Source organism: Salvelinus alpinus, chromosome 23 (assembly GCF_045679555.1).
Source record: "Salvelinus alpinus chromosome 23, SLU_Salpinus.1, whole genome shotgun sequence".
In the NCBI taxonomy this organism is placed as follows: Eukaryota; Metazoa; Chordata; class Actinopteri; order Salmoniformes; family Salmonidae; genus Salvelinus; species Salvelinus alpinus.
Genome location: NC_092108.1, coordinates 15,859,618 through 15,887,263, shown reverse-complemented (window position 1 = coordinate 15,887,263; position 27,646 = coordinate 15,859,618). Strand labels below are relative to the sequence as shown.

General features: G+C 42.5%; 2 protein-coding genes across 3 annotated transcripts; one reads left to right on the top strand and one right to left on the bottom strand.

The window, feature by feature from the left end:
• On the top strand, positions 1-20,847 carry LOC139550362 (GRAM domain-containing protein 2B-like). The gene is made up of 12 exons (XM_071361224.1): positions 1-267; positions 2,830-2,979; positions 3,095-3,152; positions 3,622-3,694; positions 4,044-4,147; positions 6,131-6,220; positions 8,176-8,247; positions 9,417-9,503; positions 9,748-9,829; positions 10,172-10,268; positions 16,550-16,660; positions 17,105-20,847. Exons 1-12 carry the CDS (start codon positions 227-229, stop codon positions 17,121-17,123), a joined length of 984 nt encoding a protein of 327 aa, XP_071217325.1. The 5' UTR covers positions 1-226; the 3' UTR covers positions 17,124-20,847.
• On the bottom strand, positions 20,756-27,379 carry LOC139550361 (alpha/beta hydrolase domain-containing protein 17A-like). 2 transcript variants are annotated; one of them, XM_071361223.1, is made up of 6 exons: positions 27,101-27,379; positions 26,325-26,405; positions 25,794-26,197; positions 25,372-25,566; positions 24,758-24,937; positions 20,756-24,419 (listed from the first exon to the last, which is right to left on the bottom strand). In XM_071361223.1, the coding sequence occupies exons 3-6, from the start codon at positions 26,192-26,194 to the stop codon at positions 24,194-24,196; spliced, it is 1,002 nt and encodes a 333-aa protein (XP_071217324.1). In that variant the 5' UTR covers positions 26,195-26,197; positions 26,325-26,405; positions 27,101-27,379; the 3' UTR covers positions 20,756-24,193. The 2 variants fall into 2 exon arrangements, with proteins under 2 accessions (XP_071217324.1, XP_071217323.1); XM_071361222.1 differs by having other exon boundaries at positions 25,794-26,200; positions 27,101-27,378.
• Between the last annotated feature and the right edge of the window lie 267 nt (positions 27,380-27,646).

Here is a 27,646-nt window from a genome sequence, read left to right as displayed (position 1 = left end):
GGCTGGTAACAGGAGAAAGCTGTCTCTCCCTCTAGCTATCTATCAGCTGCCTCTCTGTGGGCTAAAGCCAGGTAGGAGAGTAGAAAGACAGGCTGGGTGTATACTGCAGCACAGTGGAGCACAGAGTTCCTACGTGTGAGAGTCGATTTACATAGTCAGTGCAAATACAGTGTGGAGTAGAGAGGAGCTCAGTGGGAGTGGGAGAGACGTTTAACCACTCCAGACCATGAACATGGAGCGCCGGAGGTTCTCCCTCGACAGCTCAGTGTGAGTATCAACCAATCAAACTTTTTAAAATAAGTATTTTATTATTATGCATTGCTATACATATGGTGTTTCTGTACAGTTCTAGACAGGTTCAGTTAAACTCCAGCTGTAGAGACCATCACTGTTGTTTCTGTTTAGGAAGTCTGAATGTCCCTTAACCGAATCTTGGATTTTCTATTGAGAATTGTACATTCCTCAAACTTACAGTAGTGCATACCACCTAGATGACAACACACACACAGGCCATTCCAGCTGTATTTATTGCCATTTCACTAATGGTTTAGTCTGAACGGAGGACTCACCAGAGTTGAGGAAGAGAAGGAAGGAAGGGAACTTGTTTGTTTTCATTCCCCAAAATGCATTGCAGCCATAGCCCTCAGGACCCTCGTCCAGCCCCAGAAGTAACAGGTTAGTCTAATCGGGAGCAGGTGAATCTGCTTTCTTTAGCAGATATCTAGATACTCAAAGCTTTGGTGCATAAAGATTGATTTGACGACTTTTCAATTATGTGATGTTTCTGTGCATTTTATTTGGGTTTTCACATTAAAGTTAGACTTTTTGAACTGTAAATGTAACAGCTTTCGTTACAGTTAGGCCTACATTGTCCGTAAGGAGAGGAACAATAATGAAAATGTTATCCTGGAATAGAATAAACAAAGATATATATGTTGCACAGGAGGCTGGAACAGACTTCACGGAATGGCATCAAATATCTGGAAACCATGTGTTTGATGTATTTGTTACCATTCCACCGATTCCGCTCCGGTCATAAGAATGGTCCCGTGTGGCTCAGTTGGTAGAGCATGGCGCTTGCAACGCCAGGGTTGTGGGTTCATTCCCCACGGGGGGACCAGGATGAATATGTATGAACTTTCCAATTTGTAAGTCGCTCTGGATAAGAGCGTCTGCTAAATGACTTAAATGTAAATGTAATGAGCCAGTTCTCCCCAATTAAGGTGCCACAACTTCCTGTGATATGTAGGATCTTAATTTGAGCACCCTGTTGCATGAGAACTTTCCTGAAAAGGATTAAATGTAAAACTTGTAGTGTATTTGAGGTTTAAAAAGGCTTCTAAAGTCTTTAATCTAAACTTTGAAATGTCCTACTTGATTTTCCCTTACGAAAAATGTATCAACCGCTACAAAAATGTCCATTGTCCACATAATAATTCACTTTTCCTGTTGCTACAGGATTATTTTCCTGATGTAGGAAACTGGCTCAAATTAAGATCCTACATCTGGACATGCATATTTAATGTCCATGGTTTGCTTTCTTCCATCCTCAGGCGCTTAAACATAATGCACACAGTGTACAAAACTCTGCTCTTCCCATGACATAGACTGACCACCTATGATCCCTTATTTATTTTATTGTATTTTTATTTAACCTTTATTTAACTAGGCAGGTCAGTTTATTTACAATGACGGCCTACCCCGGCCAAACCCGGACAATGCTGGGCCAGTTGTGTGCCGCCCTATGGGACTCCCAATTACAGCCGGATGTGATGCAGCCTTATTGATGTCACTTGTTAAATCCAACTCAATATTAGGAAGGTGTTCTTAATGTTTTGTACACTCAGTCTATGACACCTACTTTGCATGTGAAATGTTCTGATCATTTGAATTACAAATGATAGCAAATCTTCCTTTGACCTGGATGCCACTTCTTTTTAACGCTTAAAGACATCCTCAAGCGATTTTTTTTTACTTTTCCAGTTAAAAAGTGATATCCCAAGTATAAATACAGTAAAAATACAGTAAGGTACACACACTATAGGGTATAAAAACAACATGTTTTGAACAAAATAGTGTTTTTTACACACAACTGCAAACTGCAAGGAGAAGGGCATTCAAGGAGTTGGTCTGATGGAAAGTTGTGACGTCATCAGCCTCCCCCTTGCCTGAGGAACTATAGAGAACAAAAGAGGAAAGGCCCACCCCCCACTTTGCCATGTCATGACTGACCTGGACCACATATTGAGATGTTCTTTTTGTTAAATAATTGAGGTGTTAAATGAGGTGAAAAAGATATTTGAGTGCCACTAAGGTGTAGTTGACTATCATAATGAGTACTAGCTAGAACTGCTCTGGCAACCATTCTTCCTTATGGTTGTCTGATGGTATCAAGTTAGCCGGAGAATGTAAATAACAAGATATCTCACATCTCTAATAACTTATATAACATGGTTGTGTAGGTTGCTTCCTGGAAAGTCAGAATTGACTTGAAATGATTAGAATCAAAATGATAACAATCAGGTGCATAGCTATGGGTATAGTTTGGATTCTTGGTGCACATTTTTTTAATGTTTTCATTAATGTAACAGCAGTTTTCACCAGCAGACAAAAAAAACTATGCCCATGGGTAGGTGAATCAGTTGAGTTTGAATCCACAAATTCAACCCACAACTTTATTGTCCCACTATGGGAAATTCTGCAAACTACAATAAGGTTTATTACAAAATAAATATGACATATAGGTAAATATGTAAATATGACCTCTAAACAGAGTGTGTTTACAGACACGGGGCAACACCGTGACGGTTTAGTGCCCTGTTCCTCCAGGTCCCTGGAGAATGGTGGCGGAGGAGGTAGTCTGGGCCTTAGGAGAGGCAGCCGCAGTAAGAAGAGCAAAGAGAAGTGGAAGAGTCTAGAGGAGGCCCAGCTGGAGATCCAGGAGCTGGGACACAGCCTGAACAGGAGCAACTCTCTCAGGTCAAAGATTACTTCTGAAAACAAGTTTAATGACTAGAATAGGCCACGGACTGGGGGAAAGTACCAAAGCCTATGTAAGTCCATTGATCCGATCTCAATCACTCCCTATCCATAGGTCAGAGACCATAGAGGAGGAGAGCTTCCACCGGCCTGATGGCGCCGTTGCCAAAAATGTAAGCCCACCTGAAATATACAGGACAAGGACCTGAAGGAGGGCTTCAGACAAGATGGTGCTGACAGACACAGTTGCCCTGTTTCTAGCTCCTAGCCAACAACAAGCATTTCGCTGCACCTGCGATAACATCTGCAAATCTCGATACGCGACCAATAAACTTTTATTTGATTTGAGGTCCTAGCACTCTTTCTCCACTATGTGTTTGGGGTTTGGTTCTGGCTTGGAAATGTCTCCTGATTGAATGCTTGATTGATTAATGAATTGGTTGATTGATTCATGAATTGGTTGATTGATTCATGAATTGGTTGATTGATTCATGAATTGGTTGATTGATTCATGAATTGGTTGATTGATTCATGAATTGATTGATTCATGAATTGGTTGATTGATTCATGAATTAGTTGATTGATTCATTAATTGGTTGATTGATTAACAGAGAGTTAGATCCTTTTCTCTCTCTCTTGTAGAGTTTTGTGAAATACAACAAAACCTTCCACAAACTATTCCGAGACATTCCTACAGAGGAGAAACTAACTCATGGTGAGTAGATCTCAGTACATGGTGAGTCTGGAACTTATTTATGGATTCATCATCATCGTGGTCCTGAAACTGTCTGGGCTGCATGTGGATTTATGTCTCGATTACAGAGCTATGATGGAGTCATCAAAATCATTACTTAATGCATTGGGACATTCATAATATTTCATTCCACATTATGTGCTTTGTGCTGCTTGATAACAACTAAACTTAAGCACTCACTCTGCACAATATTTAAATGTGCCCTCAGCTGAATATATCACAGTGTATTCTGGGGATAAAGGGAAGTGTCAAGGAGAAACTCACGTGTCTCTCATTTGACTGTGTCCTCTGTCCTGGTTGTGTGTTTCAGTGTTCACCTGTGCCCTGCAGAAGGAGGTGTTGTATCATGGGAAGCTATTTGTGTCTGTCAACTACGTATGTTTTTACTCCTCCGTACTCCTCAAGGACACCAAGGTAAGAGATTCATATGTAGTAGTGTAGAGTATAATAGAGCAGAGTAGAGAAAGCCAGAGTAGAGTAGAGTAGAGCAGAGTAGAGTAGAGAAGAATAAAGAAGAGTAGAGTAGTCAGAGTAGAGTAGAGCTGAGCAGATTAGAATAGAGAAGAGCAGAGTAGAGAAGAGCAGAGTAGAGTAGAGTAGAGTAGAGAAGAGCAGAGCATAGCAGAGAAGAGTAAAGTAGAGTAGAGTAAAGAAGGGTAGAGTAGAGTAGTCAGAGTAGAGCAGAGTAGAGCAGAGTAGAGTAGAGCAGAGCAGAATAGATTAGAGAAGAGCAGAGTAGAGTAGAGAAGAGCAGATTAGAGAAGAGCAGAGAAGAGTAAAGTAGAGTAGAGCAGATTAGAGAAGAGCAGATTAGAGAAGAGTAGAGTAGTCAGAGTAGAGCTGAGCAGATTAGAGAAGAGCAGAGCAGAATAGATTAGAGCCGAGTAGAGAAGAGCAGAGTAGTAGAGAAGGGCATATTAGAGAAGGGCATATTAGAGAAGAGCAGAGCATAGCAGAGTAGAGTAGAGAAGGGTAGAGTAAAGAAGGGTAGAGTAAAGAAGGGTAGAGTAAAGAAGGGTAGAGTAAAGAAGGGTAGAGTAAAGAAGGGTAGAGTAAAGAAGGGTAGAGTAGAGCAGATTAGAGAAGAGTAGAGAAGAGCAGAGCAGAGTAGAGAAGGGCATAGTAGAGAAGGGCATAGTAGAGTAAAGAAGGGTAGAGTAAAGAAGGGTAGAGTAAAGAAGGGTAGAGTAAAGAAGGGTAGAGTAAAGAAGGGTAGAGTAAAGAAGGGTAGAGTAAAGAAGGGTAGAGTAAAGAAGGGTAGAGTAGAGCAGATTAGAGAAGAGTAGAGAAGAGCAGAGTAGAGAAGGGCATAGTAGAGAAGGGCATAGTAGAGTAAAGAAGAGTAGAGTAAAGAAGGGTAGAGTAAAGAAGGGTAGAGTAAAGAAGGGTAGAGTAAAGAAGGGTAGAGTAAAGAAGGGTAGAGTAAAGAAGGGTAGAGTAGAGCAGATTAGAGAAGAGTAGAGAAGAGCAGAGCAGAGTAGAGAAGGGCATAGTAGAGAAGGGCATAGTAGAGTAAAGAAGAGTAGAGTAAAGAAGAGTAGAGTAAAGAAGAGTAGAGTAGAGTAGAGTAGGGCATATTAGAGAAGAGCAGAGTAGAGTAAAGAAGAGTAGAGTAAAGAAGAGTAGAGTAAAGAAGAGTAGAGTAAAGAAGAGTAGAGTAAAGAAGAGTAGAGTAAAGAAGAGTAGAGTAAAGAAGAGTAGAGTAAAGAAGAGTAGAGTAGAGTAGAGTAGATTAGAGAAGAGCAGAGTAGATTAGAGAAGAGCAGAGTAGATTAGAGAAGAGCAGAGTAGATAAAAGTAAAGAGAAGAGTAGAGTAGATTAGAGAAGAGCAGAGTAGATAAAAGTAAAGAGAAGAGTAGAGTAGAGAGGAGCAGAGCAGCGTAGAGAAGGGCAGAGCATAGTAGAGCAGAGTAGAACAGAGTAGAGTAGAGTAGAGTAGAGTAGAGTAGAGTAGAGTAGAGTAGAGTAGAGTAGAGTAGAGTAGAGTAGAGTAGAGTAGAGTAGAGTAGAGCAGAATAGAGTAGAGAAGAACACAGTAGAGCAGATTAGAGCAGAGCAGAGCAGAGTAGAGTAGAGTAGAGTAGAGTAGAGTAGAATAGGGACCCTATTCAATCCGTATCACAGAAGCTCAGCTTTACAGTGTGATGTAAATTTAAAGGCAACGTTCCCACGTTAGCGCAGGCTGCATTCACAGTAAACGCTGCATATGTCGGCTCTATCGGAAATGACTTTATATTTCTATCGGGGAATCTGTGGTGTGTGTGTTCAGCCATCCAGACTGAATAGAGCCGTAGAGTAGACAACGCCAAGTTGGCCAACAAACAGTAGGTAGAAGTAAATGGTCTGTTGTGGTCTGTACCATGTGTTGTTGATGTAGTATCTGTGTCTTGTTGTAGGTTGAGGTCCATGTGTCCAGCGTAAAGGAAGTGAAGAAGCAGAACTCAGCCCTGTCTATGCTCTCCATCCGTACTACTGATGGAAACAAGGTCAGAAACAAACCCACAACGGCCCTGTTGGTCTTGTTTGAGTGAATGTGTCTGTGGCTGTGTCTGCCTCTGTGTCTGCAGCTATGGGTGTGTCAGTGGTTGTGGTTGGGTCTGTGGCTGTGGTTGTGGGTGTGTTTGTGGTTGTGTCTGTGTGGTGGTGTGTCTGTACCTGTGTGGTAGTATATTGTGTTTGTGTGGTGGTGTGTCTGTGTGGTGGTGTGTTGTGTTGTGTTTGTGTGGTGGTGTGTTGTGTTTGTGAGGTGGTGTGTCTGTGTGGTGGTGTGATGTGTTGTGTTGGTGTGTCTGTGATTGTGTGGTGGTGTGTTGTGTTGGTGTGTTGTGTTGGTGTGTCTGTGTCTGTGTGGTGGTGTGTCTATGTCTGTGTGGTGGTGTGTTGTGTCTGTGTGGTGGTGTGTTGTGTCTGTGTGGTGGTGTGTTGTGTCTGTGTGGCGGTGTGTCTGTGTGGTGGCGTGTTGTGTCTGTGTGGTGGCGTGTTGTGTCTGTGTGGTGGTGTGTTGTGTCTGTGTGGTGGTGTGGTGTGTCTGTGTGGTGGTGTGTTGTGTCTGTGTTGTGCCTGTGTGGTGGTGTGTTGTGTCTGTGTGGTGGTGTGTCTGTGCCTGTGTGGTGGTGTGTTGTGCCTGTGTGGTGGAGTGTTGTGTCTGTGTGGTGGTGTGTTGTGCCTGTGTGGTGGAGTGTTGTGTCTGTGTGGTGGTGTGTCTGTGTTGTGTCTGTGTGGTGGTGTGTTGTGTCTGTGTGGTGGAGTGTCTGTGTGGTGGTGTGTTTGTGTGGTGGTGTGTTGTGTCTGTGTGGTGGTGTGTTGTGTCTGTGTGGTGGAGTGTTGTGTCTGTGTGGTGGTGTGTCTGTGTTGTGTCTGTGTGGTGGTGTGTTGTGTCTGTGTGGTGGAGTGTCTGTGTGGTGGTGTGTTTGTGTGGTGGTGTGTTGTGTCTGTGTGGTGGTGTGTTGTGTCTGTGTGGTGGAGTGTTGTGTCTGTGTGGTGGTGTGTTGTGTCTGTGTGGTGGTGGTGTGTCTGTGTGATGGTGTGTTGTGTCTGTGTGGTGGAGTGTTGTGTCTGTGTGGTGGTGTGTTGTGTCTGTGTGGTGTCTGTGTGGTGTTGTGGTGTGTCTGTGTGATGGTGTGTTGTGTCTGTGTGGTGTCTGTGTGGTGTTGTGGTGTGTCTGTGTGATGGTGTGTTGTGTCTGTGTGGTGGTGTGTTGTGTCTGTGTCGTGGCGTGTTGTGTCTGTATGGTGGTGTGTTGTGTCTGTGTGGTGGTGTGTTGTGTCTGTGTGATGGTGTGTTGTGTCTGTGTGGTGTTGTGTTGTGTGGTGGTGTGTTGTGTGGTGGTGTGTTGTGTCTGTGTGGTGGTGTGTTGTGTCTGTGTGGTGGTGTGTTGTGTCTGTGTGGTGGCGTGGTGTGTCTGTGTGGTGGCGTGTTGTGTCTGTGTGGTGGCGTGTTGTGTCTGTGTGGTGGTGTGTTGTGTCTGTGTGATGTTGTGTTGTGTGGTGTGTCTGTGTGATGGTGTGTTGTGTCTGTGTGATGGTGTGTTGTGTCTGTGTGGTGATGTGTATGTGTGGTGGTGTTTTGTGTATGTGTGGTGGTGTGTTGTGTCTGTGTGGTGGTGTGTTGTGTCTGTGTGATGGTGTGTTGTGTTGTGTGGTGTGTCTGTGTGATGGTGTGTTGTGTCTGTGTGATGGTGTGTTGTGTCTGTGTGGTGATGTGTATGTGTGGTGGTGTGTTGTGTCTGTGTGGTGGTGTGTTGTGTCTGTGTGGTGATGTGTATGTGTGGTGGTGTGTTGTGTCTGTGTGGTGGTGTGTTGTGTCTGTGTGGTGGTGTGTTGTGTCTGTGTGGTGGTGTGTCTGTGTGGTGGTTTGTCTATCTGGTAGTGTGTTTGTGTGGTGGTTTGTCTATGTGGTGGTGTGTTGTGTAGTCCCTCATTCTGTTTTGCCTCTGTTTCAGTATTCGTTTGTGTCTTTGCGGAACCGGAGAGTGTGTTACGAAATCCTGCAGTTTGTGTGTTCACAAGCACAGGTATACCCAAATGATCTCTGATCTCTCTCTCTGTCTCCCTTTCTCTCTTAAAAAGACCATGCTATTGTTTGAGGAGAGTGCACAAAAAAAAAAACTTTAGTCACTGCAACTGGTTTGATACATTCACCTCTGAAGGTAAATAATGTACTTACATTCAGTATTCTTGCTCTGATTTGTCATCCTGAGGGTCCCAGAGATAAAATGTAGCACAGTTTTGTTTGATAAAATCAAATGTATTCAAATGTAGGAACTGGGTTCTATAGTTTGAACCTCGGATGTGTCTTGTTTTGTTCCATTATCTATACAATAGGCTATCATTGATTTTGGCCCAATATTCCTGACATATTACCTCTTTCAAGGAGCTTTCTGTTTTGATAGGATTATTTTTGCCTGAAAACCTGTAGGCCTTCCTATAAAAAAACAACTCTGCATCCCTGCCCAACCTGGCAAGAGTGGCCGAAGGGTGTTGAGCATCCCCATCCACTGTTGGCCTGCTCTCCAAGCACCATCGCATGAGCCTGAAACCACACTCTGGCCAAACTCGTGTTTCTAAAAGTGGATTCAAATGCCTAGTAAGGCATTTTAGTTTCACTTTTATTTAATTGTAATTCTTTCCTATATGCGCAATTTATAGACTATAATAATTTAATAAACAAATTGTTGTTTAAATGCTAAGCGCTTAATGTTCATGTCGCAATCGCAAATGCTTCACAATGTATTTCTTTGTAGGCTATAGCCTTGAAATCATTGAAATAATAGGCTAATAACAATAATATATCCTCAACAATTCATTTTCGTTCCTTAGGCTACATGTCTGGATTCTGACCTAATTAGGGTGTTTCTGTGCTGTTTAATACTACATATAGCCTATTTTTAATTATGAGCGCTTCTTACATTCCCCTTTTCATGTTTATTCAAATACTTTATATTCGAATCATATGTTTTAGTTTCAATACTTCAAAACCAAGTGTTAGGTTCAGTTAGTCACAAAAAGAGATGGGTGTTAGTTAAATTGTGATTTTAATGAATAGAGCGAATATCGAGGAGGCAGTTTTTTTCCTGTGAGCGAGGAGCATTTTTTAGCGGAGGGGATGGAAATTACGTGGGTGCGCCATGAGCGGGATTTCCGACCGCTCAACTGCGTTTACAGACTCTGGTTTCCACAACAGCTGGGGGAGCAGGTGGAGAGTGGCAACAGAAGTCCCCACTTCTCAGGAGAGAACAGCGTTGATGGCGTGGATCGGGACATAGACACAGTAAGAATTTCACTGATGGCCTCGATGTCATCCTATCCTTTTCCTCCCACCATGTAGCTTCCTGTACTGCCCTGTTTTCTCCAATCAGTGCCATCAAAGAAAGTGCACTTTGTAATTCTTCATAACTCACTGTGAAAATTCCAGAGTACACATTCACTTTTTTTGTGTTATTAATCAAGACACCATTTATTCTGACCAGGAGATTTTTGTTTTAGGACATGTTTTAACCCTTCCCTGCCGACAGATCTCCAGCAATTCCAGCCGGGAGGACAGTGTGGAGCGGAGCCTTCCTATAGAGGCCGTCTACTCTGACCTGCCCAGCAGCGGTAAGAGAGAACATCTTAAAAAGACTGTTAAGACAGACGAGAAAAATAAATGAGGGGTGAGAGGCATAACAGACGACATACAACAGATATGAATATGATGTAATATTAATCATAACGAAAACTGGGAAGGACAGCACCACTCCTAGAAGCAGCATCAGCAAACCTCAGGATAATCAGTTCACATTCACAGAGGAAGACTCACGTAGTTAAACACACACTGAAGCAGACAGATACAGACACGCACACACACACTCATTCACAAGCACATGCACATATACTCAGACATACCACACATTTAAATATTGTTTGAATGGCCTGTTGTCTTCTTTTCCTCTTTAACAGCTGACTCGTGGGTTTGGATCGTCACTGAAAGGGTTAAAACCCTCCTCATCAGAGATATGCGCAACCTCAATGTCCTCCTATCCATCTGTCTGTTTCTGTGAGTACTCCTCTCCTCTCCATCTATCTGTTCCTGATCTCCATCTCTCTCTCCTCTCCCCTCCCCATCGCCTGTAACTAGATCTATAGGTGCTGAAGCCCTTGCATCACCTTTCATATTTTCTCACAAACATACTGCCACATGTGGGGTGTGTTAATCTGGGGTGTGTTAATCTTCAAACATACTGCCATGTGTGAGAATGGGGTGTGTTAATCTTCAAACATACTGCCACATGTGAGAATGGGGTGTGTTAATCTTCAAACATACTGCCACGTGTGAGAATGGGGTGTGTTAATCTTCAAACATACTTCCACGTGTGAGAATGGGGTGTGTTAATCTTCAAACATACTGCCACGTGTGAGAATGGGGTGTGTTAATCTTCAAACATACTGCCACATGTGAGAATGGGGTGTGTTAATCTTCAAACATACTGCCACGTGTGAGAATGGGGTGTGTTAATCTTCAAACATACTGCCACGTGTGAGAATGGGTGTGTTAATCTACAAACATCTTAAGTCTATTGTCAGCTTCTAAAATCTTACACAAGTTTTCGTCTTGAATCTAAAACGGCAGGAAGAGTCACATATCATATTCTATGAAAATATATACTAATCTATCGCGCTCACAATCAACAAATGACTATTATTATGGTGGGAGATTATAATACCGTTTTAAGTACCCCTATAGAGCCTTAAAAATCCAGACCTAGTGAGATATACATGGAAGTGGCTTAATCAAGCTAGTCGTCTTGATTATTTTCTTGCTTCCTTCACTCTGGTAGGGGGAAGAATGTGATGGGGGCAGAATGTGGTCAGATCATCAAATAATTGGCATCCACATTCCGATTACAGAATTTCCACGTGGGCGAGGATTTTATAAAAAAATTTTTTTATTTATTTAACTAGGCAAGTCAGTTAAGAACAAATTCTTATTTACAATGACGGCCTACACCGGCCAAACCCGGACGACGCTGGGCCAATTGTGCGCCACCCTATGGGACTCCCAATCACGGCCGGTTGTATGTCGACTTCACCATCAGATCATTTTATTGGTAAACTACAGGGTAATGTAAAAGTAGTTTTTTTTTGCAATCCAATATGTAATATGGTACACTGATTTGGGTTGTAATCCAGGGAAGTTAGAAAGAGATGCAGTGCCTTAGACAGCTGTGCCACTCGGGAGAATCAAATATTGGAATGTTATCAAAGCCTACTGAATTACAAGCTGTTTTTAACCAAAACAAAGGATTTTATAACTGACTTTTTCCTGCGTAACATAGTTACAGCGGATCCCCTTATTCTATGGGACCCTTTTAAATGTGCCTTCAGAGGTCATGCAATTCAATATTCATCCTTAAAACGAAAGCAATTTCAGTCAAAAGAGTTCATATTAACAAAGGAAATATCGGAAATAACAGTACAGATAGATAGCAATAAAAAAGTACCATATACAATAGCTACAGAATATGTTAGAGGAAAAACAAAAAGAAATGGAGGAACTTATCGGGAACATTCAAAAATAAAGCAAATTGGATGGAAATGGTGAAAAATGCACCAAATTATTTTTTTATCTTCAACATAGAAATGCTAACAAAAATAATTTACAGAAACTTGTTAAAAATTATGAAGTCATCCATGATTCACCAAAAGAATGAATCCATGATTCCCTCATTTCCACTCTGAAGTTAACTGTAAGGAATATTTAGTGTAAAATGAACAGCTGTACAGAAAGACTTGGCAATTAAAGCCATTCGGCCAGGGAAAACTCCAGGGCTGGATGGCATAACAGTTTAGGTATATTAAACCTTTTATAATCCTCTCAAAGATCCATTATTTGCATATTGTAACCAGTCCTATAAAAATGGTCAACTATCAGGTACTCAGCAAGAAGGTCTGATTTCACTATCACTGAAACAGGAACCTGGTGGTAAGTATAAAGATCAAATCAACTTAAAAAACTGTAGGCCCCTTACATGTCAGTGCTGTGATGCAAAAATCCAAGCAAAATGCATAGAGCATAGAATTAAAAAGCTGTAGTCGGATATTATTCGTCCTGATCAGACAGAGTTTTTACATGGACGATACATTGGAGATAATAAAAGGACATGTACTTGAAACAATAGAACATTATGAAAAATCTAGGAAACCAGGTCTGGTATTCATAGCAGATTTTGAAAAGGCTTTTGATAAAGTACAACTACAATTTATATATAAATGCCTGGATTATTTTAATTCTTATGCAATGGGTTAAAGTTATGTATAGTAACCCTAGGTGTAAAATAGTAAATAATGGCTACGTCTCAGAAAGTATTAAACTGTCAAGAGGAGTAAAACAAGGTTGTCCACTGTCTGCACATCTATTTATTATGGCCATGGAAATTAAAATCAGATCCAACAATAATATAGAGGGGCTAGAAATCCAAGGTGTCATTCTACGCCTCTTAAATCCGCAATGTGGATCCCTGCACAGCCTCATAGAAGATCTATATAGTTTTTCTAACCTCCCTGGATTACAACCCAAATCAGTGTACCATATTACATATTGGATTGCAAAAAAAAAAAAAACTTTTACATTACCCTGTAGTTTACCAATAAAATGATCTGATGGTGAAGTGGACATATTCATATCCCTAAGGAAATAAAGGAACTTACTACAACACATTTTAATAGGAAGTTATCAAAAATAGATAAGATCTTGCCTACATGGAAAGGTAAATACTTGTCTATTTTTTTTTTAAATCACCCTGATTAATTCTTTAGTTGTATCCCAGTTTACCTATTTACGTATGGCCCTGCCTATGCCGAACAATTTATTTTTTAAATGATTTGAGCAAAAAATCTTTCACTTTATCTGGAACGGCAAACAAGACAAAATTAAACATGCTTATTTAGTTCCAACCATGCTTAACAGTTCCAACCTAGACAGATATGTAAGTGTTTTTAATGGGAAAAAAGAAACATGCTATTTATATTATTATATTTCATTTCATTACCCATATTTACATATAGTCACATGTTTTCACAAGCTTGGGCACCAGGCTGAAAACGTTTAAGAACCCCTGTTCTAGTGGAAAGCCTTCCCAGAAGAGTGGAGGCTGTTATAGCAGCAAAGGGGGGACCAACTCCAAGTTAATGTCCATGATCTTGGAATGAAATGTTCGATGACCAGGTGTCCACATACTTTTGGTCATGCAGTGTATTTTAAGTTCAGGAATGGCTGAAAAATCACAACATTTATCCAAAAAGTAACCCTACAAATAGCACTGCGATTTGGAAAGCCATAGTCAATCAATCAACAATATAATACTTTTAGTAAAAATATTTATCTTTAACTTACAATCTGTAGATACTCTGCAATTATACAGGTTCAAAATCTCAGCACAGTTAAAAAATATATGGCACATGGTCATCATAAGAGGGAAGTTTACAGAGATAGGTGGGATGGACAGAAAGTAGCTGAGGGGTGGGGTTAGGGAGATAGGTGGGATGGACTGAGCGTAGCTGGGGGGTGGAGTTAGAGAGATAGGTGGGATGGACTGAGCGTAGCTGAGGGGTGGGGTTAGAGAGATAGGTGGGATGGATTGAGAGTAGCTGAGAGGTGGGGTTAGGGAGATAGGTTTGATGGACTGAGCGTAGCTGAGGGGTGGGGTTAGAGAGATAGGTGGGATGGACTGAGAGTAGCTGAGGGGTGGGGTTAGAGAGATAGGTGGGATGGACTGAGAGTAGCTGAGGGGTGGGGTTATGGAGATAGGTGGGATGGACTGAGCGTAGCTGAGGGGTGGGGTTAGAGAGATAGGTGGGATGGACTGAGTTGCTGAGGAGTGGGTTTAGAGAGATAGGTGGGATGGACTGAGCGTAGGTGAGGGGTGGGGTTAGAGAGATAGGTGGGATGGATTGAGAGTAGCTGAGGAGTGGGGTTAGAGAGATAGGTGGGATGGATTGAGAGGTGGGGTTAGGGAGATAGGTGGGATGGACTGAGCGTAGCTGAGGGGTGGGGTTAGAGAGATAGGTGGGATGGACTGAGAGTAGCTGAGGGGTGGGGTTAGGGAGATAGGTGGGATGGACTGAGCGTAGCTGAGGGGTGAGGTTAGAGAGATAGGTGGGATGGATTGAGAGTAGCTGAGGAGTGGGGTTAGAGAGATAGGTGGGATGGATTGAGAGTAGCTGAGAGGTGGGGTTAGGGAGATAGGTTTGATGGACTGAGCGTAGCTGAGGGGTGGGGTTAGAGAGATAGGTGGGATGGACTGAGCGTAGCTGAGGGGTGGGGTTAGGGAGATAGGTGGGATGGACTGAGCGTAGCTGAGGGGTGAGGTTAGAGAGATAGGTGGGATGGATTGAGAGTAGCTGAGGAGTGGGGTTAGAGAGATAGGTGGGATGGATTGAGAGTAGCTGAGAGGTGGGGTTAGGGAGATAGGTTTGATGGACTGAGAGTAGCTGAGGGGTGGGGTTATGGAGATAGGTGGGATGGACTGAGCGTAGCTGAGGGGTGGGGTTAAGGAGATAGGTGGGATGGACTGAGCGTAGCTGAGAGGTGGGGTTAGAGAGATAGGTGGGATGGACTGAGAGTTGCTGAGGGGTGGGGTTAGGGAGATAGGTGGGATGGATTGAGAGTAGCTGAGGGGGGGGGTTAGAGAGATAGGTGGGATGGATTGAGAGTAGCTGAGGGGTGGATTTAAAAGCGTATGTTCTATAATAATATAGTGTATAATGTGCTATCTATCCAGATGTAATGTATATCAAATGACTTTACTCTTGCTATGTAACTTCTGCAGTAGAAAAAAAAACTATGTCATGTATGTAAAATGGACATGTAACAACAAAAGAAAAGCTGTAAAAACTAAGTTTATTTTTGTCTTCCGAAGAGGTGGGGGATGGTGGATGGGCCAAGAAAATCTAAATAAAGAGTCACATATCATTCAGGATCACAGACAAGCCTTTTTCCAGACTTCCCAACAGTCTGTCTGGTATGTTGTCTTTCTGGATTGGCTCAGAGCTGTTGAGGAATGGACCCTGCTACCTGATTGGCTGTTTATAGCTGGGTGAATTGCTGAAGAGATGAGTAGATGGATGGATGTGAGATAAGTTGGTTCTCTGAGCACAGGGTGTTCTCCAGATAGTCAAGGCTGTAATACACTGAACTTTTACCCATAAAGCCAGGTGTTGGTTCCTCTCAAGGGTTCTTCACTCTTACGTAGATAGATGTTCCTTGCTACGGTCTCCTGTGCTTGCTCTTTCATTAGTTACCCGTGGACTGTGGAGGATAGATGAAATTGTTTGTTTGTGCTTTGCCAATACCTTCTAATTGCCCCCCAGGGGATTCATCAAGTCATATTGAATTGCACACATTACACTGACAGATAAATGCTACAGATTCACATAGATTTTACACCACACACAGAACCATAGCACTGTGGAGAAATTGCCTTTCAGTTGAAACATTATTCAACAATAAATTATAAAGAATAGGAAAAGAAACACTTCCCTAGTTATAGTATTATTATGTTTTCATAACCTTTTCTCCTCCCTTGACATTAGTGTTATCAGTACACACACCGAGGCTCATAACTAACACGTCATAAATAGTTATAGCACTTTGTGACATCTGTTGATGTAAAAAAAGGTTTATAAATACATTTGATTGAAATAACCTATATTTGTGACAATTATGTCTGCATATTTACCCAGACTTCTGTTTGAACAACTAACTTGAAGCCTGACAGATATGGATTGCCCAGGGAGGTTTCCTGTAAAAGATTAGGGAAGGGAAAGGTGATACCTAGTTAGTTGCACATTCAACCGAAACGTTTCTTCCCGCATTTAACCCAACCCCTCTGAATCAGAGAGGTGCGGGGGGTTGCCTTAATCGACATCCAAAACATTGGCTCCCAGGGAGCAGTTGTTGGGGGTTAACTGCCTTGCTCAAAGGCAGAACGGCACATTTTTAAAACCTTGCAAGCCCAGGATTCAAACCAGTGACCTTTGGGTTACTGTCCCAACGCTCTTAACAGCTAGGCTACCTGCCGCTGTCTGTCCTTGATTGACATACAGTACTTATGTCTGGTTCCTCATGATTGATCTGCACTGTGCCATCAACGAGAGTGCACTCAGGTATGGATCTCCCAGGGAGGTTTAACAGTTCATTGTAATACTGAGTGCTGAGTGCCGCAGGTGAAAGTAAAACACAAGCTGATTACAAGCTATCAGGAAGTACTGTATCTTACACATCAAACTGTTTTCACATTAAAATCACCACCTCTTTTGTGTGCGTGTGTGTCTGTGTAGGGCGGTGTTGCTACTACTGTCTTCGGGGTACATCGGTTTGCGGATCGTAGCTCTGGAGGAGCAGCTGAGTTCTCTAGGGACCCTGCCGGAGTTCTCCATACACCTCAGAGAGTGAGTACACACACACACACACACACACACACACACACACACTATGGGGTAGTTTTCCACAGATGACTCTATGCTCTGATGTGAATTTCAAGGAACTACAAACTTTGACAATTTAAAAACCATTCAAGGTAGATCAAACCGGTTGTGTAGACAGAGAGAGAGTGTTCTCAGACATCAGAGGTATCGTGTACTGTATCAGCAGCAGAGATCACAGGACGTTAGGTCACAGGAGGTTAGGAGAAAAACATGCCCAGAGGAATGACACCTGTTTTCCAAGAAATCACTCCACTATTACATAATCAACAGGAACACCCATTGTAGGTATTTGAGTCTTCACTTTCATGTAATTAAAGGTGTGTGCGAGTGTACTTGTGCATGAGTATGCATGATAATATCTGAGAGAGTGATTTGGTTCCTCCTCTCACTGCTCCCTCCTCATTCCAGGGAACAGGAAACAGCCTGAAGAGACCTACAGCCAGGGAGGATTGGCCATTTGGATATTCTGGCAAATACCAGACGGGCTGGCCAATTTTTTTGTTGGGTGGGCTGGTCGAAAATTGACACTTTTTTTTTTTTTATTATACTTTTTTTTTTTTACATAGAAAAAGTGACATGGCCGGCGGGCCATAAGCTTGTTAAGATAAAAATAGTAAAAAAAAAAAAAATTCTGTTATACTAATATGCCCTGAGTATACAAAACATTAACATGAAGGTTTTCTGCTAGGCTGAGGTCACACAAACTCACATTGAAAGTCAAACACAGCATCAGCAAAGATGACCTGCTTCAACTCTGTCATCAGTTAGACAGCCAAGATCACGGATCATAAAAAAATGAAAAGGGTGCCTGTAAACGTAGAAAGAGCATATTCTACATTGTCACCTCACTGAAAAACATCCTAATTTTGGGACAGCTAAAGCAATGATTTTGCTAAACAGTAAAGTGCATTATCCTCATGATTCTTGTAATGAAAGTGTCTTCCCTCCCTGGGGCTTGCTGCTGTGGTGAGCGAGCCACTTTCCTCTCCTTCCATGCACTCGAGAGAAACATTTATTCTGATCATATAACATTTCAAAATGAAATTGCGGGGAAAAAACACAGCTTTGGAAGCTTCGTCCAATTGTCCCTGTCGAAGAGAGGAGGGTTTCAGCTTTCTGTAGGTATAATCTTTATTTCTCAACAGCAACTATTTTATAATCAAGACATTTTATATGGCTTTGAGATATGGAGCGGAATGTGCTCAAAACGTGCACGGGCATAGGCCTATAGGTTTCATGGGTAGTAGCCTACAACTGTAAAGTTTTTTAGGACATTACATTTACGGTTGGATGAATACATGGCTACTAGCAGTGGGCATCACAGGCGGCTGGTGGCACCTTAATTGTGGAAGACGGCTCATAGTAATGGCTACAACGGAGTTAATGGAATGGGATCAAACACATCAAAAACATTGTTTCCAAGTGCTTGATACCATTCCAGCCATCTTTATGAGCCATCCTCCCCTCACTAGCCTCCTGTGGTGGGTAATATATTTTAGTTTGTATTCTAATTAATGTGTTTTGAGTTTACACTTCCTCATGTGTTGAACCACAAATTAATTACCCTATGATTTTAGTTAGTGCACATAAAAGATGTAATTCATCTCTTTGGAACAAAAAAAAACTAATATGGAAATTCTGGAGTACTATTTTGACAGTAAAATAGCAACTATAGTCTAATTGTGAACCCAAAATTCATGACAATTACTGGATTAGGTTGCACATCAAAATATCTTGAAACATGCATTCATGCTTAGACATGTTACTTGAGCTAGTGGCGTGCGCAGTGGTGGGCCGATGTGAATAAAATGACAGGGGCGAATTCTTGTCCCAGTCCGCCCTGCCTATAGTAGGAACACTAAATACCAAAGCCACAGTACAACAAACTACAGTATATAAAGGGTCTCAATTAAAATGTAATCTCATGAGCTGGTCAATTGTTAATATATATTTAATGTGGGTCCCCTGACCATTTGAGGAGACAGATCACTAAAACCTCAGTCCTGTCAGAAATGTGGAAAACCTTGACTTCACACAAAGCAGCTTTTATTTTTTTCAGTCAGTCCACTCCTAAAATCAATTTGGCTTACGGCACTATTCGTTGGTCTCAGTTTAACTGGTAATGAATGTTGTTCTTTGTAAAGGAATAATGTAAGTCAGAAGTTATTTTAATCTGAAATTTGCTGGCAAATTAAATTATTTAATGATAGTGTAAATTAATTTCAGATAACTTTTACTACTTAATTAATAGAATGACTCCATGGCATCTTTGTCAGTGGCACTAACAGGCCAGCAGGGGGCACTCTCCCCTCAAAACAGAAATACTGTACACCATGATTAGTACTATATCAATCAGTGTAGTATACTTTCAATGTATACAGGTGTATTTAAAATAAGCTACTTCTAAGCCATTCAAAAAAATATTCAACAGTTCTTGAATGTCTGTAAATAAAAATGTATTGATAGTTCATACACAAGACACTGTAATTACATTGGCAAGAAAAAATATGTGAACCTTTGAAGTTACCTGGATTTCTGCATACATTTTACATAACATTTGACAACAATAGACACACAGTGTGCCTAAACTAATAACACAAATTGTATTTTTCTTGTCTATATTGAATACATCATTTAAACATTCACATTGTAGGTTGGAAAAAGTATGTGAACCCCGAGGCTAATGACTTCTCCAAAAGCTAATTGGAGTCAGGAGTCAGCTGCCTTGGAGTCCAATCAATGAGACGAGATTGGAGATGTTGGTTAAAGCTATTGCCCTATAAAAATCTCACAAAATTTGATTTTGATATTCACCAGAAGCATTGCCTTATGTGAACCATGCCTCGAACAAAAGAGATCTCAGAAGACCAAAGATTTGTTGACTTGCATAAAGCTGGAAAGGGTTACAAAAGTATCTCTAAAGCCTTTAAAGTCTACGGTAAGACAAACTCTATATATGGAGAAAGTTCATCACTGTTGCTACTCTCCCTAGGAGTGGCCGTCCTGCAAAGATGCCTGCAAGAGCACAGCACAGAATGCTCAATGAGGTTAAGAAGAATCCTAGAGTGTCAGTTAAAGACTTACAGAAACCTCTGGAAGATGCTAACATCTCTGTTGATGAGTCTACAATACGTAAAACACTAAACAAGAATGGTGTTCAAGGGAGGACACCATGGAAGAAGCCCCAGCTTCTTGCTGCATGTCTGAAGTTCCCAAAAGTGCACCTGGATGTTCCACAGTGCTACTGGAAAAAATATTCTGTGGACAGATGAAACTAAAGTTGAGTTGTTTGGAAGGAACACACAACACTATGTGTGGAGAAAAAAAAGGCACAGCACACCAACATCAAAATCTCATCCCAACTGTAAAGTATGGTGGAGGGAGCATCATGGTTTGGGGCTGCTTTGCTGCCTCAGGGCCTGGACAGCTTGCTATCAGACGGAAAAATTAATTCCCAAGTTTATCAAGACATTTCGCAGAAGAATGTAAGGCTATCTGTCCGCCAATTGAAGCTCAACAGAAGTTAGGTGATGCAACAGGACAACAACCTATTAGACAGATGTAAATCAACAACAATGGCTTGAACAGAAGAAAATACGCCTTCTGGAGTCGCCCAGTCAGCACTGACCTCAACCCGATTGAGATGCTGTGGCATGACCTCAGAGCGGGTCACACCAGACATCCCAAGAATATTGCTGAACTGAAACAGTTTTGTAAAGATGGTCCACAATTCCTCCTGACCGTTGTGCAGGTCTGATCCACAACTACAGAAAACATTTGGTTGAGGTTATTGCTGCCAAAGGAGGGTCAATCTGTTATTAAATTCAAGGGTTCACATACTTTTTCCAACCTGCACTGTGAATGCTTATGATCAATAAAGAGATGAAAAATGATAATTGTTTGTTATTAGTTTAAGCAGACTGTGTTTGTCTATAGTTGTGACTTGAAGATCAGAAATCCAGGTAACTCTAAAGGGTTCACATACTTTTTCTTTCCATTGTACTAAATGGATTCACAAATTATGTCAATTTGTTTTTACAATAGAATCAACAACACAAGTTTATATTTTTGTACATAATTGTTTATTGTTTTTTCCCCATTGTCAATAAAAAGGTCAAGATTCAGTCCCCTGAATTAATGACATTACATCATATTGTCAGTAATTTTTTCATATTACAAATCATAATAAACAGAATAGGTAACTACAATAACCATATATAAACCACACCCTCATGTTCTAACCCCACCCAGTATTTTCCCCGTCCAAACTCTAGCACAAAAGTCAAAACAATACATTAGTTTAGTTTCAGTAATAAAAAAACAACTAAATCTATACCCCTGTTTAAAAAGCGCTATATTGTACGATACCTTGAGTTTACATTTTCCCTCTGGCATCACACGCACAAAGTTATATACCCCACCCCAACACTTGCCCAGTAAAACACAAATAATGGACATGCATAAAGTTGTCAGAATATCGATACCTCACTTCCTTATCATAGGGTCAAGTGAGACTATTCTCTATTCAGTCTCAATGAACCACTGTGTTAATTATTCCCCATTATGTTTAGAGACCTTCTTAGCAAGAACCCATACAGTAGTGTACAGAAATGACAACTGACAGTCAGGTCTAGTCTCATTGTATCTTAGGAGAGCCTAGAACCCTGGAGAGCTTAGAACCCTAACCAGCCTAAAACCCTGAAGAGTCTGGCACGGGAGCCTGAGGGACTTCCACCACCTTAGGTATGGTGATACACACCATACTGTGAAAATGGAATAAGATACCTGTTCAAAATGATCCTATAAAAACAGCCACCTACAAAGTGCCACTTTCACCCAGGATGACTGCAGTGTTATGTATTGTTTAATCATCAACATACAGTGTCCCCTCAATAGAGAGTTACTTTTACTGACAGTAACTTCAGTATTCTATGACTAGGTCATTCCTAGAGTCCTTGCTTCTGGTCTTTCTGGGGGCAGGGTCAGGTAGTCAACAATGCAAAGGAGACACAAACGTAAATATTATATTTTCAACTACACTTTGGATGCTTTGTACAATAGTGCTGAACTTAAGACCTGCTTATCATGCTTGCGCGCTTTGTGTGTGGACTGATGTGGTGGAACCTGCACCACACTAACAGTGAAAGGCTCGTTTATGGCTTGGATCAAACTGCCACCATAGAAAAGCTCCTATACACCAGACATTGTATCATCAGTTCAAGAAACTGACATCCATGTTGGCTCCATGCTATTGACTTAGAACCACCATGGAACCCAATTAAAGTTCAACATGTCTAACAGTTTGACGAACTCTCCGCTATACACTATACACGTTTTTATTACTTTGAGAGAAAAATGCATGAGTAAAGATTGAGGATAAATGTGAATTAATGACTGTATTCCCTTCAGATCTCAGAAAGTCAGTTAAAGTGTTATATTTATAAGACGCTATAACGCCATTTATTTCTCATGAGGAATAGTCCTCAGGAATAGTCTTCTTATGTGAGTGACAGTTGAATAGCAGCAAAGTGAACAACCATTTCATACACTACATGACCAAAGGTATGTGGACACCTGCTCGGCCAACATCTCATTCCAAAATCATGGGCATTAATATGGAGTTGGTTCCCCCTTTACTACTATAACAGCCTCCACTCTTCTGGGAAGGCTTTCCACTAGATGTTGGAACATTGCTGCGGGGACTTGCTTCCATTCAGTTACAAGAGCATTAGTGCGGCTGGGCGCTGATGTTGGGCGATTAGACCTGGCTCGCAGTTGGCGTTCCAATTCATCCCAAAGGTGTTCGATGGGGTTGAGGTCAGGGCTCTGTGCAGGCCAGAGAACGCATTTCCACTACTCCACAGTCCAATGGCAGCGAGCTTTACACCACTCCCGCCGACGCTTGGCATTGCGCATGGTGATCTTACGCTTGTATGCGGCTACTTGGCCATGGAAACGCATTTCATGAAGCTCCCCACGAACACTTATTGTGCTGATGTTGCTTCCAGAGGCAGTTTGGAACTCGGTAGTGAGTGTTGCATCTGAGGACAGACACTTTACACACTTCAGCACTCCGCGGTCCAGTTCCGTGAGCTTGTATGGCCTACCACTTCGCGGCTGAGCCGTTGTTGCTCCTAGAAGATTCCACTTCACAATAACAGCAATTACAGTTGACCGGGGCAGCTCTAGCTGGGCAGAAAGTTGATGAACTGGCTTGTTGTAAAGATGGCATCCTATGACGGTGCCACGTTGAAAGTCACTGAGCTCTTCAGAAATGCCATTCTACTGCCAATGTTTCCCTATGGAGATTGCATGGCTGTGTGCTTGATATTATACAACTGTCAGCAACGGGTGTGGCTGAAATAGACGAATCCACTTATGAGGGGGTGTCCACATACTTTTGTATATATAGTGTATATGTGCAATCTAATGTAACAGAAAATGCCAGTTGAGATGGCCTCACGGACACCGTCCACTGCAATTGACCATCAGTCCTGCTCTCTCTATCGTCACAACAGTCAACGGACTTGTCTTCTCAAGAGCCACAGAGAAGACTGTATATAAATGAAAATACATTATTTTCTCAAGCGTTTTTTCCACTATAGTTCATTCACATTAGGAATCTATCAAGAGACAGAGGTCTCCTTACAGAAGAAAACAAACTAGCTATGTTTTTGTTGTTGCCTGATTCAAGATCTGTTTGTGATCATAAACAGATCTGGGATCAGACTATCCATGTTCATCTCAGGCTTCAGAGACATCAATGTCTCCACAACCCTTTCACTTCAGACACATTAGATAATATGGACAGGCAACAGTCAAACAACTAGTCAGAGTAATACTGCAGTACATCCTGCATTCCCCACTCTCACTCAGTTATCACAACCTTTAACCCAGAACAAGTTCAAATGGCTGCCTTCTACAGGAGAGCAGACTTTCTCTTAGACTCTCAAAGGCCAGTTCTATTCTTCCCCTAGTCCTTATTTAGGACAGGATAGTTGAAAGAAATCCAGAGAGAGAGAGAGATGTTCATTATTAGAGAGACAGGGAGAAAGACAGAAAAGTAGACAGACAGATGTCCACTGCAGACACAGGGAGGAGTGATATCAGCTCAGGTCCATACAGAGATCATCTTCAACTCTGGGAGTTGTACATAGATACATGTACACAGAGAAGACAGTTTGTAGTGCACAAATGCTCTGCCTCAGGAAGTCTCTAGGAACACGTATCCAGGTGTTTGACAGGTGTCCATATCAAGATCCTTCATTTCCATGAGTCAATGCACACAACCTCAACCACAGACGCACAGCCAGACGTACAGCCAGACGCACAGCCAGACGCACAGCCAGACACACAGCCAGACGCACAGCCAGACGCACAGCCAGACACACAGCCAGACACACAGCCAGACAGATTTACAGCATAGTGGATGCTCCTTTTCTACAGACTTGATGTTGTTGTACAGCTCCTTACACACACACATCCTCACCTCCTCACTCAGGCGTGTGCTGCAGCCAGGTCTTGGTTGATGAAGCGTCGTAGTCTCTCCAGGTACTGGCTGTACAGCTCTATGTCGTTGTGTCCCGCCCCCTCCACCCAGAGTGGCTCCACGGCCTTGGGACAGCGCTCAAACAGAGCCAGGCCGTGGGAGAAGTCTATCACCTCGTCCTCCGTCCCGTGGATGATCAGCACCGGGGATGGGATCTTAGACACCTTCTCTATGCTGCAATACACATGTCACAAACAGTTTGTAAGTAGTCTATACTCACATTTATAAGTCACGTAAGGAGTCTATAAGCAGCTTTGAGTTACGCTTCATAACCTGTCGATGAAGTCGTAGTTTTTTATGTCATATGTGTTCGATTGTTCTCTAACGTGCTTATAGCTGAGGAGTCACAATATCTATTCATAGCCAAAGATGTAGGCCTGTGTGACAATTTCTGTTGTTGTGGATCTAAATGAAGCATTCTAATGTGTTTTGTGTGTGTGTGTGTGTGTGTGTGTGTGTGTGTGTGTGTGTGTGTGTGTGTGTGTGTGTGTGTGTGTGAGAGAGAGACACACTTGGGAAAGGCGTCGAAGCAGTACGTCTTCTTGGTGTCGGGGAAAGCCACCCTCATGCCAGAGGTGAGAGGGGAGTGGAGCACCACAGCAGCACACTCAAACCTGGACGCCAGGTCCACTGTTGGTACTGTGCCAATACTCTGCCCATACAGGATGATGTTCTCTGGGCTGATACCATACCTGGGACACAAACACAGATAACTGAGTAAACAAAAACACAGCCGAGATGACCAGAATAGGCCTTCTTGTTGTGCACTCCTGAAGGGTAACGGTGTGTACAGTTTTCCACCCAGCACTACCCTATCCTTGTATGGACCAGAAGTACTCACCAGAACTACTCAAACCAAGGAAAATTGGGGACATTTTGCCGGTCCCCACAAAGAAAACTGCTATTTTAGGTTTAGGGTTACAATTAGTGTTAAGGGTTACGGTTAGGAGTTAGGTATAGTTTTGGGGTTGAGGTTAGGCATAGGGTTAAGGTTATGTTTAGGTTAAGGGTCACATTTAGGGTTAGGGAAAATAGGATTTTGGATGGGAATCAATTCTTTGGTCCCCACAAGAATAGCAATACAAAAGTGTGTGTGTGTGTGTGTGCATGTGTAACAGCTGTTTACCGCGAGCGCAGGGCGTGCCAGGCAGCGTCAATGTCAGCGTAGAGGTTCTTCTCTGAGGGTTTGCCAGTGCTGACACCGTAGCCAGAGTAGTCGTAGGAGAAGATGTTGCAGTTGATACGCGTGCCTAGGCCAATGTAGAAGCTACTCATCTGACCCAAATCTACTGCATTACCATGGGAGAATAGCACTGTGAACCTGGGAGAGGGAGAGGTAGAACAGTTAGAGGAAAATAAAGAAGAGAAGGGAGGAAACAGTGATGTATACAACCATAGAATATAAAAGAACACTAAAATAGAACTCTATAATTCATGCATCTCTATAAATAGAAAAACTTGCACAATCTCCCTTGTTGTGCAAAAGAGCAAGAGAAAGGTTGCGACCCATCATCTCTATACTAATCTAGTTCTTCTCTCTCCTCTCACCTGGCGTTGGGGGCACATCGGATGTACATGCAGCCCACCCGGTTCCCCCGGCTGGACCTGGTCAGGAACACGTCTGTCATGTCCAGCTCTCTCTGAGTGTACTGGAACTCTGCCCTCTCTGTCAGATGGAGCTTCCACCTGCCCTCTCCGCCACCTCCTCCCCCTCCACCACCTCTGTCTCCCGCACCGCCACCCAGCCGGGAGCGCAGGCCCGGAGCCCCCAGAGAGGGGGGAGCACCCCCTGGCGTGGTCCCGGCTGCTGCTGCAGCTGTAGCCTCCGGGTCAGGCAGCATGGAGTAGGTGGGCTCTGGAGGGAGGAAGGCCAGCTTGGCTGTGATGCGGCTGGGGCAAGGAGGGCAGCAGAACAGGCAACAGAGCTCTCTAATGGACAGGCCGTTCATCTTCTACTGAAGACAGGCAGAAGGAGGGGGAGGTGAGAGAGAAAGTGAGTGTACTAAACACCTTATCTAACAGTACACATGACACACTGACGGAAGGAGCATCTGTGATGGTGTAGAGAAAATAATCTACCTGTATTAAGGTTCCTCTGGGACTTGGAATGAGATGGCACACAAAGGTGCCAACACCACCTGGTTAAGTCACTCAGCAGTCCTGGGCAAAAAGAGCATTAGTTATGAACACAGTACAGACCTACCCGCCTAGCTAGCCTTCTCCCACACTATTCTGTAAAGTGGGTCAGTCACAGCAGGGTTTGAACCAGTGACCCTGTGGATACATGCCATAACAAAGGTCCTGACCTCTTGGCACAGGCGTAGTATGCTAGCTTTGCAGGAATAGAAAGACGTAAAGTTAGCTACCAGCTAGTCAACGATGCAGGATAATATCAGAATTCACACACTAACGTTAGCTAGCTACAGTACCTAGCTACAACGTCCTAACGTTGCACATAACGTTAATGACTATTTATTCACGTTAGCTAGCAACCTAGTTTAACAGCCACCTCTGGTTACAACTAGCAGGAAAAGCATGGTGATAGGTAAAGCTTCGACATCATACTGCATATTATGGTGAATCACTCTGTAAACTCAATAATACGGATATTCCAAGTTAACGTTGGCTAGCTTGATGCACCAACGTTAGCGTAGCTACCGGACATAATGTGTCCAAAAATATAGCTTGGGAAAAGAGGAAATGTTTAGCTCGCTAAACCAGTGCAATAACGTTAGCTAGCTAGCTATCGGTAAATAGCTTGCTAGGTGGTGCAGCAAGTGCTAGTTGGCTAAGCTACGTGTCAAAACATCAATCAGGTATAGTAACGTTAACCTAGTGAACGTTCGCTAACTTACCAATTCACGATGGGTTTGCAGACAATATAAAATATTCCTGTCTATGAAAAAAAAGTTGCACAATTCTGCGAAAATCCTTCTTGGACCCTGACATGGATAGTGTACTCCGTATAATTGTATATGTATCTGTCATTTGTAGATTGGCTAGCTAAATATCGTGACAACCATTTATTTCACAACCCCGTCCGACTAGACCCGGAAGTGATGGAAAGAGAGGGCGTAGCCCTTTGGCAGTGAATTGATAGGCCGAGTTACAATGTTACATTTCACAAACTTGCTGGTTTCACAGATTGTATTGTGTGTGTGTGTGTGTGTGTGTGTGTGTGTGTGTGTGTGTGTGAGAGAGAGAGGGAGGGAGGGAGGGAGCGATAGGCCAGATAAGGTTTGGTTTTGGTCAGTGTGATTCCTCTTGGACCCTAATTAGACCCTTACAAAAAAATATTTACGTTTTGAAAGTAAAAGTGCAGTAACTGCAGTACACAGTGTTATTTTGGAGACAGTATGTGCAACATACTGCAGTTATACTGCACTCTAACTGCACGTATA